At 57.1% G+C, this 20802-nt stretch overlaps 1 protein-coding gene across 13 annotated transcripts in view; it reads right to left on the reverse strand.

Moving 5' to 3' along the window:
* PLA2G6 (phospholipase A2 group VI) overlaps nucleotides 1–20802 on the reverse strand; it is a 54435-nt gene that overhangs the window by 20070 nt on the left and 13563 nt on the right. For 7 of the 13 annotated variants that reach the window (XM_070051274.1, XM_070051269.1, XM_070051270.1 and 4 more), the window contains exons 3-9: nucleotides 17141–17356; nucleotides 16042–16225; nucleotides 12650–12837; nucleotides 7173–7269; nucleotides 5981–6163; nucleotides 2004–2112; nucleotides 875–1039 (exon numbers count right to left, since the gene is read on the reverse strand). In XM_070051274.1, coding sequence (XP_069907375.1) covers nucleotides 875–1039; nucleotides 2004–2112; nucleotides 5981–6163; nucleotides 7173–7269; nucleotides 12650–12837; nucleotides 16042–16225; nucleotides 17141–17356 — 1142 coding nt within the window. 13 annotated transcript variants of the gene reach the window in all.

Raw genomic sequence — 20802 nt, forward strand, 5'->3', positions numbered from 1 at the left:
GGGCGAGCAGCACAGTGGGCGCAGCCAGCGCCAGGCAGAGGGACAGTGTGTGGTGTGCGACTGGGGAGGAGGAAGAGGGAGCAGGACGAGAGCTACAGCTAGCACGGGCGTGGCTGGGCTCTGCTGCCTCGCGAGGCCCAGGCTTTACCCACGTGCCGCAGCGCCCCAGGCCCGCCATCCAGCCTGGCTCGGGTGACCACCTGCCTGTAAAACGGAGAGACAGAGATGGGGCAGGGCCAGCAGGAGTAACTGTGGCTGCTGCTCTGCTTCCGGCGGGGCTGGCGTCTACCTCCTGCTCAAAGCAAAGCCTCTCTTGCCAAAGACTGGTTCCCAGCTGCCCTCTGTTCAGGGGATCCCACGCCCAATCACAGCAGGGCCCACATCCTCTGGGCTGTCTCCATGGACACCAGGGATGCGTGTGGCAGAGGCCAGGTGCTTGCTTAGCTGGAGGTCACTGGAGAGGCCAGCAGGGGGCACACGGGCCTCAGGCCCAGCAGATACAAACTGTAGAGGGAGCCGAAGCCAGAAGCCAGAGACTTGGGGCCCCTAACAGCACTCCTCACTGCCCACCCTGAGCTGTGGGGGGACAAGGAGAGGCAATCAGAGCGCCTGCCTCACGGGTGCCGTGGGAAACGCCTGACCTGAGACCCAGGTCCAGGACATCCTCTCAGGGGCAAAGAACCGTGCAGCCTCAGCCAGGGGCCCCGGGCCTCGGCGTCACCAGCTGCCCACAGAGGCTACCATTCTGCCTTTTCCTCTCAGGCTCCCTTCAACCACGTCCACCCCAGGACCCCGCTTCTCTCCAATCAGGACTGCCTCTGATCCAAGGCCCTGGGCGCCTGCTGGGGGAGGGCACGTGGGGCGAGTGGCCTACCTAGGTTGTTTAAGCTGATCGGCGGGGGCTGAGCTCTCTCCAGGGAGAAGAAGGGGTGATGTGATGCCGCGGAGCCCTGCTCCGCGGGGACCCCTTGGAGGAGTGGGAAGCGGTGGTCGGCCCCCACAGTTCTCAGCAGAGTCAAGAGCGCCTTCCTGGTGACAACTTGTCATGGTTGGGGGAAGGGAGATTGCACAGGATAGAAATGGTGTCAACATGCAAGTGAGAGGCCCCCCCTTTCCGCACATGGTTCCCTGCCCATCTTCCAGGAACCTGGGTGTGAGGGGAGCCACCCTGGCAGGGCTGCCTCTGCTCCGTTCCACCCAGAGCGGCCTCCCAGGCCCAGGGAAGGCACTGGGAGCTGACCATGGGAGTGGCAGGAGGGGTGAGTCGCTTGCCCGATTATTTTCAGAATCCTGTCTTTCCTTCTGTACCAGCCTAAAGCAAGGGCTTCCCACCTCCACAGTCAGCGGCTCTCACAAATGCTGTGTGGACAGTTCCTTTCAGAGGTCAAAAGGGACGAGCCAGCCAGCCAGGGGCGCTCACCCCCATTTAACAGCTGTGAGGACTGACAAGGGTGCCACAGGAGGCAGTGTGGACACACACACACACAGGGACGCACACAGGGGCACACACGTGGACACAGGCACACACACTCAATGGTAGCCCCCACGGCTCCCTGAAACCCTGCAGAGGGGCCCAGGCTTCTGCAGCCAGGCTCCCTGGGTGAGCGTGCCATGCATGCACAGTGCCTCGTGTGCACAGGGCGTGCGTGGGGCTGGGGCAGCACAGCGCATGCTCTGACCCTGTGGCTGTTCTTGCGAGTGGTTCCATCGGTGCGCTCACCAACAGTAAAGAGGAGGCTGCAGCTGCCTACCCCACCCTACCCCTGCTGGGAGTCAGAATCCCTGAGATGGGCCAGGGAGCTTCTTGAAAGGCAGTCCTGGCTTGGCAAGCCCTGAGTGGGCCTGCATCTGCTGCGTGGGGCCCTCTCTGAGTGGCCTGGCCTTTGTCAACATCCAGGGAGCATCTGGGGCCATCGGCACAGAAAACCCTGGCACCGGTGCCCGGGGCTCCCTTCCTCCAACCCCTACACCTTGACTCTGGTCCCGGAGAGCAGAGCACATACGTTTGCTGATCTTGGAGGCTATGAAGGCAGGAGTCTCCCCGAAATCATTGGGTGTGTCCACCTCTGCCCCAAACACGATGAGGGCCTTGACCATCTCCACGTTGTCTTTCTGTCGGGGATGGAGGGGGGACACAACAGCTCAGGGAGATGAAGACGGAAAGGAGCCGGGGCCCTCCCTGGCCCCCACACCCAGGGGATCTGCTCTCTCAAGGTCTGCATCTTGAAGGTGGGGGCCTGATAGATGGGTGTATCCATCAGTATATCCCCAGGGGGTATACTCCAGCAAACACTGGAGGCCACTTGGGCCAGCTCCTCCTCACGGGCAGCAGTGTGTCTGTGGCCCTGACCTGGGAGCCTGGGGTACCCTGAAGGGTGAGCTCTGGAAGCTTTAGGGAGGGGCAGGAAGTGAGTGAGGGAGGACAGGTAACTGCCTTGCTCACCCAGCCCAGGTCACCATGTCTGAAAGGTAACTCGGCGGCACCCTTCAAAGGGAGCTTCAGGGGGCTGGTGCTGTGGCGCAGCGGGTAAAGCCACCAGCAGTGCCGGCATTCCACATGGGCGCCGGTTCGAGACCTGGCTGCTCCACTTCCCATCCAGTTCTCTGCTACGGCCTGGGAAAGCAGTGAAAGATGGCTCAAGTCCTTGGGCCCCTGCACCCGCATGGGAGACCTGGAAGAAGCTCCTGGCTCCTGGCTTCGGATCGGTGTAGCTCTGGCCATTGCAGCCATTTGGGAAATAAATCAGGGGATGGAAGACCTCTCTCTCTACCTCTCTCCTCTGTGTAACTCTGCCTTTCAAGTAAATAAATTTTTTTTTTTTAAAAAGGGGGAGCTTCCGTCCACAGAGTGCTGTGCAGTTAAACCTCTGGGGGTGGGCCAGGGGACAGGGCGTGGCATGGTCATCCTCCAGGGCAAACAGATGGGCCACCTGGCAATCTGAGCTGAGGCCTTGTCACCTCCCTCTCCTTGGGGCCTGACTTCTCCACCTGGAGAACAAAGTGACTTGTCTAGAGTGGGGTTCTCCAGTGGTTTCTCGTCGCCCCATGGGCACGGGCAAATGTGAACAGGATCATTCTCTGGGCACCTCTTGGAGGCTACACTAGTTTCCCATGTACAGCAGCGGTCTGACATGTCCTTTCAATCTAAGTAAGTTTCAAAACATAAGCTGGGGCCAGCGCTGTGGCGTAGTGGGTTAAGTCTCTCTCTGTCTCTCCCTCTCTCTCTCTGTAACTCTGCCTCTCAAATAAATAAATCATTACGAAAAAAAAAATCTTAAGCCGATATCAAGAAGGCATTAGCCACACGATCATAAAGGCTCCTGCTGAATATGCCAAGAGTGCTGAAAGTGGTCTGCAAAGGAGCAGAGCACGGGAAGCCATCAACGGCACCGGCAGTGTGGACCCCTGCCATGTGTGAGACCCCTCGGAGGATCTGCAAGGTGAAACTGCTCTCCAATACCCAGGCGCCATCTGTTTTCGGGCCGTGCTGACACTGGCACTGACGGCGCAAAAACACGGAGGATACAACTGCTGGTGCCTTCGCACCAATTATGGCGGCGGCACTGAGAGCCGTCACTCTGCACTGCTGGACAGTCGAGGGAGCCCGGATGAGACAATGAGCATTGCTCGTCTCATTCGTGTTTGCTATGTCATAAATGGAAAGCAGACACGAGGCGTATCTGCAGCACAGTGGAAGCATGGCATGGCGGTCACTCGGGGAAACGCAGTTACAGCTGCGTGGAAGTTGCCAGCCCAGCTGGCTGCTCTGCTTCCTGGACGCCATTTTTACTTGAAAGAATGACTGCTGGACAAACTGTGACGGATCAGCCCAGGGTATTTAGCAGCTGTTTTCTCAAAAATGAATGCAGTGAACTTGCTACTTCAAGACAAACAACGGAGGGCTGGCTCTCTGGTCAGCAGGTTACGTCACTGCTCGCGATGCCAGCGCCACAAGCTGGTGTCGGTTCAAGTCCTGGTGCTCTCCCTTTCCTCCCCCCCCCCTTTTTTTTTTTTTTTTTTAAGATTTCTTTATTTTATTTGAAAGCAGGAGTCACAGAGGATGGGGCAGGGGGAGAATATTTTCCATCCACTGGTTCACTCCCATGTGGCCACAGCAGCCAGAGTTGAACCAGGCTGAAGCCAGGAACCTAGAATTCCATCCATGTCTCCTACATGGTGGCAGGGGCCCAAGTATTGGGTCACCTTAAGCTGATTTTCTCAGGCCATTAGCAGGGAGCTGGATCAAAAGTGGAGCAGCCAGGACACAAACCAACACCCTTACAGGATGCCAGCATCACAGGGATCCTCAGTCAATGCTGATAATAACTGTACACAGGGACCAGAGAGAAGGGAAGGTTGGAGGGCTGATAGAACAGTCATTCTAAGGGCCCCATTCAAGGCTAAAAATGTCTCGGGGCTTATTGATCGGTTTAGCCTCTCGGGCAAATCTCCTCTGTAGTCATGACTTTTGGTACAAAACAGGACATCCTGAGTCTGTCTTGGGTCAGGTATTTGGCCTGGTAGTTAGAAGCTTGATCCCACTAACAGAGTACCTAGGTTCAGCGTTGGCTCTGTCTCTGGTTCCTGACTCCAGCTTCCTGCCAGTGCAGAAGGGGATGGCTCAAGTACATCGGTGCCTGCCGCCCACATGGGAGGCCCTGATGGAGTCTGGAGCACGTGGCCTCAGCCTGGCCCAGTCCAGGCCACTGCAGGCATTTGGGAGTGACCCAGCGAATGGGAGCTCTGTGTGGCTGACTCCGTGTGTGTCTGTGTCTGCCTCACAAATAAACACATTTTTGAAAACGTAACGAATCTGTCCTGACTACTTCCTTTAGGGTCACAGCCTGGTCTCCTGTCCTCTCACTCTGATACTTGCCAACAGATGTGTGTCCGCGTGGTACTGATACAGAGTACGCGCATCCCCCGTGTGTCTACATCACAGCAACACCCTTCCCTGGGTTTAATGCGTCCACACCACAGCTGCCTAAGCAGCCTGCAGGGCCTTCCAGGGCAGGAATCGCGTTCCAGAATAAACCAACACAGTGACCAACACCTGCCCTGGCTCCTCAGCCATGTCAGCAAACTCTGCCTCCTGGGTGCATCCAGTCCGCCTGGGCGTGTGAGAGCGACAGGTGGCTGACCGCCTTCCCCAGTCACTGGTATCTGCTGGAGCCCCTCTCCAGGCTGGGCACCGCATACATGGTGTAGACGCCGTGTGGTACCAAGTGTCCACTGCTGACCCCACAGCACCACTCCCAGTGAGTGCACACTGCGGTTTTCCAATGAGAACATCAAGGCAGATGGAGGATGCGACTTGTCCCAGGCCACAGCTGGCAGCCACAGCTGTCCCTCTCCCCCTTTTACACCACACAAGTGTCAAAAGTAAGGCCCAGGCTGTCGCTGTGGCACAGTGGGTTAATGCCCTGGCCTGAAGCGTCAGCATCCCATATGGGAGCCAGTTCAAGTCCTGGCTGCTCCACTTCTGATCCAGCTCTCTGCTATGGCCTGGGAAAGCAGTAGAAAATGGCCCAAGTCCTTGGGCCCCTGTACCCATGTGGGAGACCTGGAAGAAGCTCCTGGCTCCTGGCTTCTGATCGGTGCAGCTCCAGCCATTGTAGCCAGTTGGGGAGTGAACCAGTGGATGGAAGACCTCTCTCTCTCTCTCTCTCTCTCTCTCTGTCTCTGTCTCTCCTCTCTCTGTAACTCTTTCAAATAAATAAATAAATCTTTAAAAAAAAAAAAGTAGGGCCCAGGAGGAAACAGTACTGCAACACAGAGGGAGAAGACATCTTTACACTGAGGGGGCACACGGAAGGCTTCCCGAGGGAGGAGGCGGGTCTGAACCGAGCCTTGGAAGGCAGGACTGTCGGTGGTGGAGGAGAGGAGGGGAGCACAGGGAAGTGAGCGCCGGCCCCTGATCCCTGTCGCCTGGGCAGCCAGCATGGGCCCGGCACGGAGGACGCGCGGACCGCGGACTCACCGACATGGCCAGGTGCAGCGGGGTGTTGCCGTGCTCGCCGCGGGCATCGGCGTTGGCGCCGTAGGTGAGCAGCACCATGACGCACTCGAATCGGTTGCGCATCACGGCCACATGCAAGGCTGTGTACCCCGAGGAGCTGGTGCTGTTCACGTCGCAGCCTCGCTTCAGCAGCAAGCGAGCCATCTGTGGGGACAGCTCGGGCCTGAGTCAGCACCCAGGGCGCTGCCCTGCCTGCAGTACCAGGGCCGCCTCTTCCCCTAACACGCTTCCGATACTGGGCCCTGGGAGCAGGCTCCTGCTCCAGGTGGAGTGGCCCTAGACCCTGCTCCCTTACCGTCTGCACCCTAGGGGCCAGGGTCAAAAGCCAAACATGCACCAACCAACAGGACCCCAGTCCCCCTGATGGGCACTGTCCACACACATCCCGCCCCCTGCAGCTGTCCTGGGCCTGGAAGCCTGGGAGAGCCTGGGATCACAGGGTAGCCTCTGGGCTTTGGAGCCAGAGAGACCTGGGCCATCTGAGCTTGGAGGGGCAACCCTGGCCCTCCGCACCTCAGCGTCCTCTTCTGAGGAAACAGGAACCAAGTCCCTGCCTCGCCCAGCGCAGCACCTCCGAGTGACAGAACACACAGGGTGCTGGACCTGGGGTCCAGCTCTGGACGCACAGAGATGCCTCCCTCCCCCGGCTCATCACACTGATGGACAGCCAGCATCTCTGGGGCACCTTCGGAGCCAAGTCAGGCTTCCTGGCGATGAGACCAGTGGCCTCCTTCCTCCCAGAGGACACAGCCTGGTTTAGGGAAAGACCTCAGAGTGGACGTCCAGCTGACCTCATCCTCATCGTCGTCAGCCCCTCAGCTTCACCCCTCACCCCCTCACTGTCATCCTCATCCCTGCCACCCCTCCCCTCCCCCACCTCTGTGAGCACTTTTAGTGTGTGAGCTTGCCTCGGGCACCGTCTCACTGATTCCTCGGCACTGCCAAAGGCTGGCCCTAAGCCCCCGGATTCAGGCAGAGGGGCCAGCACCACCCAGCCAGGGAGCAGCGGAGCAATGCCAGGACCTCAGCTCTCCGTGGGCTTATGTGCCTGTGGGCCACCATGAGCCCAGCCCCTTACGTGCCGTCGTCAGAGTCCCCGCAGGAGCCTCCCCGCGCAGGCACAGCCCCCTGTCCCACCCCCGAGCCTGCCCACCTCCGCATTCTTGGCCCAGTGCAGGGGGCTGGCTCCATAGCGAGGGTCTTTGCTGTGGATCTGGTTGCTGTCCATGCTGATGATCATCTCAGCACACCTGGGGACAGAGGAGGCAGGGCGGAGAGGAGAGGCTGGGATGGACCTGGAACTGGATCAACTTCCCTATGGATTGAGCAGGGAGGGTCTGACCTGCAAGCAAAGTTGCAACAATGCCAACCAGCCTGGGCAACGATTTCTTAGACGTTACACCAGAAGCTCAGGCTGCAAAAGTGAAATAAAGAAACAGGGCTACACCAAACCAAGAGGCACCTGCACAGCAAAGGGAATAGCAAAACGCAAAGGCAGTGTGGGGAGCAACTCGGACTAGACTTACTGGAATTAAGACTTATTCTATGCATCTGCTCTCCCACAATATGGCGCTGGGAGAGGAGGAAACAGCTTCTACTCAGCTGCCTCCAGTTCAACCAATAAACAGCAGGACCTGCTCCTGATTGGAGGAGAGCAGCGTACTCGGCATGTGGGTAGCAGAGTTGGGATTGGTGGAAGAGGACTATAAAGGAGGAGAGAGACAACATGCACAGGATATCTAAGGGGAACATCTATCTGAAGGAACACCTGTGCAGCCCCCGAGAGAGCCGGCCGGCGGTGTGCCGCTCCCCCGCGGAAGTGGGGAAAGTGGCAGGGGGAACCGCCCTTCCACGGAGGTGGAAGGGTCGGTAGGCAACCCGGGAAGAACCAGCAGCAAACCCAGGGAGGGCCGAGCAGATGAAAGAACAGCGCAGGGTCTAGTGTCGCTCCTCCACGAAGAGGGGGAGCGACATAATGGTGCCGTGACTCGGATAGGGAAACCTAGGCAGGGTTTAGTGTCGTTCCTCCACAAAGACGGGGAGCGACAGGCAGCCTCATGGGCTGGACATCGGGTAGGGCTGACATTCAAGAGCACACACTCACACATGCGGGACTCCATTATAACGGGCAAGAGGACCTGAGCAGACATCCAGAGACGACGCGGAAACAGCCCGCAGGTGCACGGGAAGGTGCTCGCCCACTGAGCGGGAGACGCGCACCCCAGCCACAGTGAGCTCAGAGCTCACTCCCCTAGGGCGGCTGTTCTCAACAGCACACACCACATCAGAAAAGGGAACCACGTACGCTGTCTACGGGAACGCGGGCTCGTGCAGCTCCTACGGAAATCACTATGGTGGCTCCTACAGAAATTACAAACGGAACTACCGTCCCACCCAGCCTCCCCTCTCGGGGCACGCAGCCAAGCTGACGAAACCCCCACCCCGGAAAGCCGCCTGCACTCTCAGGGTTGCCACAGCACCCGTCCCAGCAGCCGGCCTGCAGGAACGACCCGGGTGCCCACCCACGGACAGTGGAAAGAGAACCTGTGGCACACACAAGCCACACACATGCAGACATGCCTACATGCATGCACACACGCACACACACCCGTGCGTGCACGATGCGTACTACATGCACGTACACAGATGCACGCGCGCACACACACACACACACACACACAGAGGGAGCGTCATAAAGTTCAGGAGAAAACTGAATGCAAAGATGGCGAGACTCCAGCGGCCTGTCTGAAGCCCATCCAGGCAGCCGCGCACACGGTGGAGTACAGCTGACTGCTAGGAGAGGAGACGCCGCGCTTGCCACGACGTGGACGGCAAAGTGGGGCAAGTCAGGCGCAGAAAGAAGAGTCAGGTCCAACATACAGAGACAGGGAATGAGAAGTGGTTACGACGATCTGAGGAGGGGGGCAGAGGAGCTGGAAATGGTCTGAAGACGCAAGGTAGCGGATACGGCGCATGAAGAAGACGAACCCACAACACGCGCTATGCCTCAGACCCTGTGTGTGTGCTGAGGAGTCTCCTTCCAAGAGGAGGTGACAGCAAAAGTAACCACATGAGGTGCTACCTTGTTTCACCACAGTAATGAGTTATCATAACCAGTATCGCAGCATCAACATCACCTCCTAGCCCTTAGACACAATAGGGCACAATTCATCAATAAAAAAGAAAAACTTTAAAAAAATAAATTAAGCCAAACAGCCTGTGCATGAAGGCACATCAGGGGCATCCTGAGCCCTGAGACACATCTTCCTCCTCCTCCAGGGAGCCGCCCTGATGACTGCAATCAGCCGTGATGGATGTCCCTGACACTGGCATCAGAGCTGACAAGCTAGAGGTCGAGCCAGTTTCCTCGCTGGCGACCTGCAGAAGCTGAGCCTGTCTGCAGGCTGGGGACCGTCCCAACGGGAGTGGGCATTCCGGAATCCATCCTAGGCCCTCCAGTTCCCTGCACTCTCTGGTGACTACACTGTGGGAGCACAGTGACTGCACCCACAGGAAGCCGTGTGGCAGAATGGTCAGGAGCACCCTGGCTTTTCACCCTTAGGTATTTAACCTGAAAAAGGACCAGAACAGGTGCTGCAGGATTCACACAGGCAAAAGGCAAAACAGCCAACGTGTTTATCAAAGAATGACCGCATAAGCACAGTGTGGGATATGAGTGTGCGCACAACCGACTACGATTCAGCCTTGAAGAGGAAGGCGATTCTGACGCGTGCCGCGGCACGGAGAAGCCTGAGCACACCGTGCTCAGTGAAACAGATCAAGCACAAAAGGCCAGTGGCTGTGCGATCCCTCTTCTGTGAGGTACCCACGCCAGGTGAGTTCATAGAAACAGACAGCAGACTAGAGGTGACCGGGCGGGGGACGGAGAGCTGGGAAATTACCCGTGGTCACAGAGATTCTGCTTGGGTTGATAAAAAAAAAAGGTTTTAGAAATAGATGCTGATGACTGCACAACATTGTGAATGGAATTAATGTCACTGATTTGTACACTTAAAATGGTGAAAATATAAAATTTTATGTTACAATAGATATTTCACCATAATTTAAAAAGCTAACAGACAAAAGGCCATTGGTTTCTATCCTTTAAATAGGTGAATTGTATGTGAGTTACACTGCCATAATGCCATTTAAGTAGATAAAAGTGAGGGGCCAGTGCTGTGGCATAGTGGGTTAAAGCCACTGCCTGCAGCCCCGGCACCACATGGGCGCTAGTTCGAGTTGTGGTTGTTCCATTTCCAATCCAGCTCCCTACCGGTGCATCTGGGAAAGCAGCTGAAGAAGGCCCAAGCCCTTGGGCCCCTTTATCCGTGCAGGAGACCCGGAAGAAGCTCCTGGCTCCTGGCTTCGGACCTGTCCAGCTCTAGCCATTTGAGCCATTTGGGGAGTAAATCAGCAGATGGAAGATCTCTCTCTCTCTCTCTAACTCTCTTTCTTTTTTAAAGATTGATTTATTTGGAAGAGTTACACACAGAGAGAAGGAAAGGCAGAGAGAGAGAGAGAGAGAGAGAGAGAGAGAGAGAGAGGTCTTCCATCCACTGGTTCACTCCCCAGTTGGCTGCAATGGCCAGAGCTGCGCCAATCAGAAGCCAGGAGCCAGGAGCTTCTTCCAGGTCTCCTGCATGGGTGCAGGGGCCTAAGAACTTGGGCCATATTCTACTGCTTTCCCAGGCCATAGCAGAGAGCTGGATTGGAAGTGGAGCAGCCGGGACTCAAACCAGCACCTATGTGTGATGCCAGCACTGAAGGCAGCAGCTTTACCCGCTACGCCACAGCAGTGGCCCCAAATTCTGCCTTTCAAAGAAATAAATAACTCTAAAAAATACAAGATGAAAGTGAGCAGTCAGTAGGGACCTTCTTCCTGGGTTTAACTCCTAGCTCTGACACTTGCTGCCGGCCTGACCCTGAGCAAGCTACTTATTCTTGCTAAGCCTGGTTTTCTTACCTTTACAATGAGGGTAACACACAACTTCTCGCTGAGTTGCTGAGAAATAACCAAGCAAAGGCTGAGCCCAGCGACTGGAGCAGCACCGGCTTTCAACAGGTGTGGCTTACCTGCCACTGCCATGAGGGAGGGCGTGGGCCCAAACCCAGAGAGGTGCAGGACCTGCAGTCTCATCTCCCTGCAGCCCAACCCCAAGGCCAGCCTCAGCACCAGGCACGCGGAGCTGAGCCCTCCCTTACAAAGCAGCGAAGGGGCTGCTGGTCTGAGCTGTGCTGGTACCACGTGCTCTTAACACTGAACCACGGGACCCCACAGTGGTGCTGCAGCTTCCACCAGGCAAAGGGAGCCCCCTGCAGGGCCCACCCCGGGGAGGAGGTGCTCCCTGTCCTCTAGGCCCTCTCGGGTGGTCTGACGCCAGACCACACAGGACAGGAAGGCCTGGGTGGGCAGAGGGTTTGTGGCTGAGAGGCTGGAGGGAGAGCTCAGTGGGCAGGGGTCAGGCCACTGCACAGAGAAGCCTCGGGTGGCTGGAACCCAGCGAGAGCAGTGCCGTGTCCTCCGTACAGTGTCCGTTCAGATCACGACCTGCAACTACTGCTTGGGTCTACTGGGGTGCCAGCGCTCACACTCTGCCTGTCTGGTCAAGTGTTTCTAAACGTTTTGGTTCATCGGGCTGTGCAAGGGAGAATGGAGGAAAGGAGGGTTTGTCCAAGCTGGGACCACACCTCAGAGGGGGAGCAGTGACGGTGGGGGCCAGCAGGCTGGGTGTGGACCCCAGGGGATGGAAAGCCTGGCAGAGGGCCAGCGGGCCCGCCTCCCCTGCCATGCGCCAGCCCCTCGTACGCTGTGCTCGCTGCTCATCCTGCATGCTGCCCTGGAGCCACGGGGTGACCTGTGTCCCCTGTCCTGGAGCTGCCTGGCTCGGGCTCATCCTGTATCGCTCATGTGGCTGGCGCACAGCAGTGCCCAGTGTGGAGGGACCGACGGGCCCGGCCGTGCGGTCCTTCAGTCAGCCCATCTAGATTCTGGTCCAGCTGGAGAGCACTTGGAGACTTTTCACCTTTCACCCCACTTCCCTCCTTCCTACACTCAGCCCATACGGAGGAGAACGTTCCCGAGACAGGCTTTCCTCGGTGTCGGGAGAGGGGAAGAAATGAGGGTGCAGAGCCCTCGGAGGCAGTGCACCTGCCAGGAAGGAAGGGCCCACGGCGGTTCCCAGGCCCTGGGCCACCTGGGGAAGCATCCCCGGCTTCAGGCCGGACACCGGAGCTGCTGGGTACTGCAGCTGTGAAGGGGCTGCTCAGCCCAGGCTGCGGGGACCCAGCGGGGAAGCCAGGCCAGGGCCCTTCCCAGGCCTGGGCTCACATCAGCCTCTCAAGCTGGAGCACTGCTGGGAGAGCGGGAAAGGGGACTCACGGAGGACAGAGCCTGGAGGGCTTCCTCCGTGTGGTGGCGGGGGCGCCTGGTCAGAAATCACGGTGCGCCACAGAGAAGGTGGAGACGTTCTGCTGCTCAGGACACGATCATCAAACGCATCCTCACAGCAGGCCAGCCCCTGGGCCAGCATCTGACCTGCAGCCAGCGAGGCTGCGGACCCGGGCCGCCCCCTCCGAGGCTGGGCGCTGCTCCCCGGGGGCCGAGCCGGGCCTGCGGGAGGTGGCGCTTACCCCCTCTGGGAGAACTTCATGGCCGTGTGGATGGGGTAGCCTTCGGGCCCCAGGATGTTGCAGCGGGCGTTGCACAGCAGCAGCACGCGGACCATCTCCTGCTTGCCCATCCGGCAGGCCAGGTGCAGCGGGGTCAGCCCTTGGCTGTTCACCTGGTTCACACCCGTCGACGCGTTCTTTCCTAGGAGCTGACAGCAGGACACCAGGGGTGGGCAGAGCCCAGCACAGAGAAGCCCCCGTGTGCCCTCCTTCCTGACACCCGGGGGTGGGGAGGCCACCTCTCTCTCGGGACCGAAAGGAAGGAGGTTTGATACCATGAGGAGCTGACGAAACTTTTAAAGAGGAGCAAGAGGGTAACAAGTCGGTGTGGACTGGCTGGTGGGGCGTGTTGCTCAGCATGGCCACGGCTCATGGGAAAAACTTCTGAATCAAGAAACTTAGGGGCCGGCGCCGCGGCTCACTAGGCTAATCCTCCACCTAGCGGCGCCGGCACACCGGGTTCTAGTCCCGGTCGGGGCGCCGGATTCTGTCCCGGTTGCCCCTCTTCCAGGCCAGCCCTCTGCTGTGGCCCGGGAGTGCAGTGGAGGATGGTCCAAGTGCTTGGGCCCTGCACCCCATGGGAGACCAGGAAAAGCACCTGGCTCCTGGCTCCTGCCATCGGATCAGCGCGGTGTGCCGGCCGCAGCGCGCCGGCCGCGGCGGCCATTGGAGGGTGACCTTTCTCTCTGTCTCTCTCTCTCTCACTGTCCACTCTGCCTGTCAAAAAAAATTAAAAAAAAAAAAAAAAAAAAAAAAAAAAGAAAGAAACTTAGGGGGCCGGTGCTGTGGCGTAACAGGTAAAGCCGCTGCCTGCAGTGCTGGCATCCCATATGGGAGACCCAGAAGAAGCTCCTGGCTCCTGGCTTTGGGTCAGCACAGCTCTGGCCATTGTGGCCAACTGGGGAGTGAATGAACCAATGGATGGAAGACCTCTCCCTCTCTCTGCTTCTCCTTCTCTCTGTGTGTAACTCTGACTTGCAAATAAATAAATAAATTCAGAAAAAAAGAAAGAAACTTAGAAGGTGGGTGGGGGTAACCAGGGACGGGCACTGGGGGTCTAGGTGGGAATGATCCCTGTCCTGCTTGATTCTGGTTTTCCATGCAGGTATCATGTTCTCAATGAAGCACTCCAAAGAGAGCTGGAGGGGTCTACCTTCTCTCTCTGAGGTTAATCACAATGGCTGTGCATCCGTGTGACACCAAGGTCACCTCATGGCAATCCCACCTGGTGTGTGGGCAGGCAGGGGACACAGCAGTGAGGTCTAGGGGCTGGAGGCCAGGGCCAACCCCATCCTCACAGCGTGTGGCCCTTTATTTATTTAACTGAGAGGCAGAGAGAGAAAGTTTCCGTCTGCTGGTTCACTTCCTAAATGCCTGCAACGACCAGGAATGGACCAGGCTGAAGCTGAGAACTCACCCACATGGTCACTTAAGCCTGCTACAGTTTGCATTAGCAGGAAGCTGGAGTCGGGAGCCAGAGCTGGACTCTAACCCAGGCACTCGATACGGGATGTGGGTATTTTAAGCAACAGCTTAACTGTAGGCCAAAAGCCCACCCCAGCATGGACATATTTCTTTTCTTTTTTTTTTTAAGATTTATTTATTTTTTTGAAAGAGTTACACAGAGAGAGAGAGAGGAGAGGTCTTCCATCCGATGGTTCACACCCCAATTGGCCGCAATGAGCAGAGCTGTGCTGATCCAAAGCCAGAAGCCAGGAGCTTCCTCCGGGTCTCCCATGTGGGTGCAGGGGCCCAAGGACTTGGGCCATCTTCTACTGCTTTCCCAGGCCATAGCAGAGAGCTGGATCAGAAGTGGAGCATCGGGTCTCAAACTGGTGCCCATATGGGATGCTGGCACTGTAGGCGGTGGCTTTACCCATTACGCCAAAGCACCGGTCCCCAGCTGCTCTACTTCTAATCTTGCTCCCTACTAATGTGCCTGGGAAAGCAGTGGAAGATGGCCTGAGAGCTTAGGCCCCTGGAACCCATGTGGGAGACCTGGAAGAATTGCCGGGCTCCTGGCTTCTGCCTGGCACATCCCTGGTCCTTGTTGCTATTTGGGGAGTGAACCAGCAGACAGAAGACCTGTTTCTTTCTCTCTCTCTCTCTGAACTTTGACCTTCAAATAAATAAAAACAAATATTTTTTTAAAAAACCTGCTCAATCTAGACAATAAAATACAATCCAGGGGCTGGCGCTGTGGCTCAGTGGGTTAACTCCTTAGCCTGAAGTGCCAGCATCCCATATGGGTTCCGGTTCTAGTCCCAGCTGCTCCTCTTCCATCCAGCTCTTTGCTATGGCCCTGGAAAGCAGTGGAAGATGGCCCAAGTCCTTGGGCCCCTGCACCCACGTGGGAGACCTGGAAGAAACTCCTGGCTCCTGGCTTCAGATCAGCGCAATTTCGGCCGTTGTGGCCAATTGGGAAGTGAACCATCGGACGGAAGACCTCTCTCTCTCTCTCTGCCTCCCTCTCTGTAACTCTGACTTCCAAATTTAAAACAAAAACAAAAACAAAAACAAAAAACAAACTTAAAAAAATACAATCCAGTGGTCTGCCTTTCCCTTCTGAGCAAATATATAAAGCAGCATTTTCATGTCATCATTCCATCTACTGCCCACAATTTATTTCTAAATCTTCTCCCCAGGTAATCAGAAAAGTGACTAGAAGGGCTGGCGCTGTGGTGTAACATGTAAAGCCACCCCCTGCAGCGATGGCATCCCACATGGGCGCCAGTTCAAGTCCCAGCTGCGCCACTTCCTATCCAGCTCTCTGCTATGGTCTGGGAAAGCAGTAGAAGATAGCCCAAGTCCTTGGGCCCCTGCACCTGCGTGGGAGACCTGGAAGAAGCTCCTGGCTCCAGATCGGCCCAGCCCTAGCTGTTTCGGTCATTTGGGGAGTGAAGCAGCAGATGGAAGACCTCTCTCTTTTTCTCTCTCTGCCTCTGCCTCTCTGTAACTCTGCCTTTCAAATAAATAAATAAATATTAAAAAAAAAAATAACACTATGATCACTTAAAGAAAACGTGAATAGAAGTGCCTTGGAACCACAGGGAGCTGCTGTTTTGGTTTGAGTTCCTGTAAAGGAGACGGCGTCCACCACGAGATCCTCCAGGAAGGGGGTGAACCCCTCTCCCCCAGCACAGGGGTCTGGCTGCTCAGGAAAAGCTGAACTAAACTGACTGCAGCTGGGCCTAGATTTAGCTCGCTGGAGGGATGCGCAGCCTCCACAGAGCTCAGGCCCCAAGGACCAGGAGAGCGTGGTGAGGCCTGGAGTGACCCGAGCTCAGGCCCCAGAGAGAACGAGGGGCGCGCGGGGGGGAGGGTGCCAGCCGCCTGCTCCTCCTGCCGCTCACCTGCAGCACCTGCGAGTTGTCACCCTGCACAGCGTAGTGGAAGGCGTTTTCCCCCTTGTTGTCGGTGACGTCCATCTGGGCGTGGCAGTACTGCACCAGCTCCAGAAGAATCTCCCCGTCTCCCTTGCGGCAGGCCAGGTGCAGGGGAGTGCAGCCCTCCTCATTCTCCGTGCTGTTGGCACAGCTGCAGGAGGGGACCGGGGAGGAGAGAGGGCACAGAGGGCTGGGGTGCTGGGGACCCCGAGTAAGGAAGCAGGGAGCGGGCTCGGGAATGTGGGCGTTTCCGCTTGTGTGAGTACACTGCTCCAGCCAGCGGTGCACAGGCAGGGCTGTCACGGCCTATCTTCCTCTGATAGGATCTGCTTTGGTTTACCTGGCCCATCTGCAGAAGGTGCCTGGGGCCACACCAGCACAAGGCGGGTGGCGGGTGGCATGGAAAAGGATTCCACGCGGCAGGGGTCTCCCTGAGCTCGGGCAGTTCCCTCGGCCTCCTGGGCCTCAGGTTCCTCATCTACTGCACCTGCTGCGCCTGCCCTAGGAGAGGGACACAGCTCTTGTGGGATGGGACACCTCGTCTTCCAGGAGCGTGCCTGTGGACCTTGAGAACACAGAGCGCCTGGGAGCAGGCCTGAGCCTTCCGCAGTGGGAAACCAGAGGGGCAATGGCTGCTCCGGGCAAGGGGGCTGCTGGCATCCTGAGCAGGGATGGCATCGTGTCCTCGGCAGGGGCGTCTGCTGACGCATCTGTTGGCTGAACGGACGGACACGAGTGGGCATTCCAGCTTCCAGGAGGGCAGCCAGGCGTTTGGAGGGAGACACACAGCCTCTGAGCCCCTCTCCAGCCCTCTGCAGCTGAGAGACCCCCGCATGGGGCCCACGACCTCTCTTTGGGATAAGCACACGTCAGCTCCCCAGAGTCTGGCACCTGGTGAACACTCCGGAATGTGCCATTTCTCCTTCTGTCTTTCATCAAGTTCCTCTGCCCTAATGCAGGAGCAACGCTGCTCCTTTTTCTGTCAAAACTACAGAAGGGTGCTCAGGCAGAACCCGGAGATTTCCCAAGGGCCCCACCCCCAGTCCACACGGCCCTGCCCACTCACCTGATGATGCGGCTGTGGTGGAAGCACTCACGGATCCCCAGCTCCACGGCCAGGTGCGCCACCGACCAGCTGGGGTGGTTGCGGATGAGGTCGGACAGGTGCTGCAGGACCTCAACGTGCAGGACCTGGACGGAGCTCTCGTAGAAGGGCGGCAGCTGGGAGGCATACTGCTGGAAGTTCACCAGGGCGTCGGCCTCCAGCTCCAGCTGGAAGAGCCTGCGCAGCCAGGATGGGGAAGAGAACACAGAGGGGAGTGGGGCGGGGCCCTCAGCCCACATCTCTGCTGGGCGCCCCAAACCGCCTGTCCCGGCTGCAACCTGACCTGTGCCAGCCAGACTCCCCTCCCCTAGCAACACACACACACACACACATACACACACACCTAAAGGGAGTGCAGTTTGGGCTTCTTTATTTAAAATAAATAAATATATATATATATTTAATGGCAGAGGGACAGAGAGAGAGGGAGAGACAGAGTTAGAGAGAGAGGTCTTCCATTTATTGGTTCACTCCCCAAATGGCCACAATAGCCAGGGCTGGGTCAGGCTGAAGCCAGGGGCCTGGAGCTCCATCTGGGTCTCCTACATGGGTGGCAGGGCCCCAGGTTCTTGGGTCACCTTCTGTGGTCTTCCAAGCTATGTTAGCAGGAGCTGGATCTGAAGCAGAGTGGCTGGGACTTAAACCAGGCTCCAATAGGGGATGCTGTTGTCACAAGTGGCAGTTTAACCCACTGCGCCACAGCAAAGCCCCTGGACTTTTTTTTTTCTTTTAAAGATTTATTTTATTTATTTGAAAGGCAGAGCTACGGAGAAGCAGAGGCAGAGAGAGAGAAGTCTTCCATCTGTTGGTTCACTCTGCAGATGGCCACAACGGCTGGAGCTGGCCTGATCCAGAGCCAGGAGCCCCCTCCGGGTCTCCCACGCAGGTGCAAGGGCCCAAGGACCCAGGTCATCCTTCACTGCCCTACCAAGCCATAGCAGAGAGCTGGATCAGAAGTGAAGAAGCTGGGACCCGAACTGGCATGCACATGGGATTTCGGCATTGCAGGTGGCCCCACCCGCCACACCACAGCACCAGCCCCTGGACTTCTTTTTATTTGAAAAGACTTCCCTCCCTTCCCTCCTTGCTTTCAGTACATCATATAATACTTTTAAATTTTATTTGACCAAAGGCTTGTCATGTCCACTTTCTAACTTGATTTTCACACCCGAGGGCCCTCCTTGCACCCAGGAGAAACTAAGTAAGAGGGGGCCAGAGCTGTGGTGCAGCAGCAGGTTAAGCCGACATCTGCGACGTCCATATCCTATACTAGCCATATGGGAGACCTGAATCAGAGCCCCTGGCTCCTGGCATCAGCCTGGCCCAGCCCCAGCTGTTGCGGCTATTAGGGGAGTGAACCAGCAGATATAAGATCTCGCTATATCTCCTTTGCACTATGTCAGTCTACCTTTCAAATAAATAAAATAAATCTTAAAAAGGAAAAAGAAACTCAGTTTTGTTTAGCATAAATGCCCAGCAAGAGGATACAGATAAACTGTGGCACGCCTATGTGATGGGACACTTTGCAGCCACTGAAATGAAATATTAAAAGAACAGGGAAATGTTTGTTTTGTAATGTTAAATTTAGGGGTAGGCATTTGGCTCAGCAGTTAAGTCGCCACTCGGGACACCCACATCCTATATCAGAGTGCTTCCGATCCACTTCCTGCTAATGCACACCCTGGGAGGTCCAGCTGATGGCTCAAGCGCTTGGTCCCTGTCCCTCACACAGAACTCCAGACTGAATTCCTCTGCCTTGCAGATAAGATCAAAGTGAAAGTATAAAAATAAATAAAGCAAGTGCCTTTCTAATTACAAGAAGCAGGATACAAATTACATAAAATGTGATCTCAATTGTAAAAGAAAAAGACTAGAAGGAATGCGTCCAGTTGTGTATGGTAGCGTAATAAATAAAGTTCTTTTTTATCCATTTCTATAGCTTCTGCATTTTCTATAATGAACAGGAAAAAAAAAGTCTTGTTCATTTTAGAGTTAGATTTGGGTCCGCCCTCTGCTACTGAGTTGCTTTCTGACCTGGGGAAACACAGTCCCTCTCTGAGCCCCACCTGAAACAGGAGAGCAATGGCACCTGTCCCGCCTACCTCAAGGGGTGCTGTGCCGTGGGTGGGGCCGCAACGCAGGGCACTTAAAAACCGTGAAGCTACGCGTCCACGTCCCTGACTGCCAGCAGGGGCCTGGGGGAGTGCACTCACGGGCAGCAAGGCCAGCACGTCTTCCCCGAGGGCCATGGCTTAACAAGCATCTGCGTGGGTGTGAGCTGCGTCCCACATGGCTCTAAAGGGAGGGGGCAATGAGGGAGCACCCTGCAGCAAGTGCCCCGCCCTCCGGAGCCACAAAAGGAACAGGCTGAGAAACAAGTAAAGAGGGTATTACCCAGGCCTCAGGCTCTGTGAGCCTCTTGAAGTTGTGGGTCCGTGTGCGATGTGCGTGTTGGGGAGGAGAGGGACACAGGGGCCCTCCGGGACCCTTCAGATCCGAAGCCCGGCCCACCCTGTCCCTGGCCACAGGCTCTCCAGAGTGCCGCTGCTCTGCTCTGCCCCGCCCTGCCCTTGCCCGCGATGCCCCTCTCTCTGAGGGGCCCTCTCTCTCACGCCTTCCCCTGGCAACGGAATCTGGGCCCTTGAAGGCCCACCTGCACCCCACCACCCCAGTGAGGCCTCCTCCACTCCCTCCTGTCAGACGCACTTGACCTTCAGTGATCACAGAACGCACTCATCCAGTCAACAAATATTTGCCGTGCACCTGTTGTGTGCCTGGCGCCACACCAGGCACCAGGGACACAGAAGGGACTCGGCTGGGCCCTGCCCCTCAACAGGAAAGCAGATGTGTACAGAGACACCTGGTGACGTCAGACACCCGGCCAAACTGAGGGAGCAAGGGGGAGTGAGGACAGGCTCACGGGGCAGGGAGCCACGAGTATGGGAAGGATACTCTTGGTGGAGGGAAAGGCAAAGGCAGAGAAATTCACGTACAGGGGTGAAGTGGTTCAGGGAACTGAGGGTCTCACAGGGTCCCAGTGTAGTATTTCTCACCGGGCGCAGGCAGACAGCCCCTCTGCTGACTGCCGCCTGAGTCCCTTGATGGCAGAGCCAGGCCATCTCAGCTCTGCTCAGTGACCACGGGCTGTGGGCTAATGAAGGGACCGAGCAGTGGACTTGAGGTGCATGGCTAGGATACCACATGCTCGTCTGAGGTCTCCCAACCAGCAGCTCTATGGGACAGGCACCGGCCAGAGGCCCCCAGGTCCGCCCGCCTAGAGGGGCGAAGGTCAGCACTCTGATCACCCTGTGCAGATCCCCAGGAAGTACAGCCCTGTTTTCTGCTGAGATACCGGCGAGAGGCTGGCCGGGCGCATCGGGGAGCATCTGTCACGGTGAATGCCGGCAGTAAATGATTAATTTGTTCCAGGAACCGAAGTATGGGTGCTATCCTAACAGCAATGTGACGGCCGTCTCCCAGGAGCGCAGAGCACAAGAGCCGGGGGTGGACATACGTCAGGCCGGGGCGCCCGGCTGGCCAACCTGCGAGGCGGCCCTGGGCTGCAATGAGGAAGAGGACAGGCTCTGCAGCCAGCAGTGGGGCTTGAACAGCTCTGCTACTGA

The sequence above is a fragment of the Oryctolagus cuniculus genome, chromosome 11 (genome assembly GCF_964237555.1).
Source record: "Oryctolagus cuniculus chromosome 11, mOryCun1.1, whole genome shotgun sequence".
Taxonomy (NCBI): domain Eukaryota; kingdom Metazoa; phylum Chordata; class Mammalia; order Lagomorpha; family Leporidae; genus Oryctolagus; species Oryctolagus cuniculus.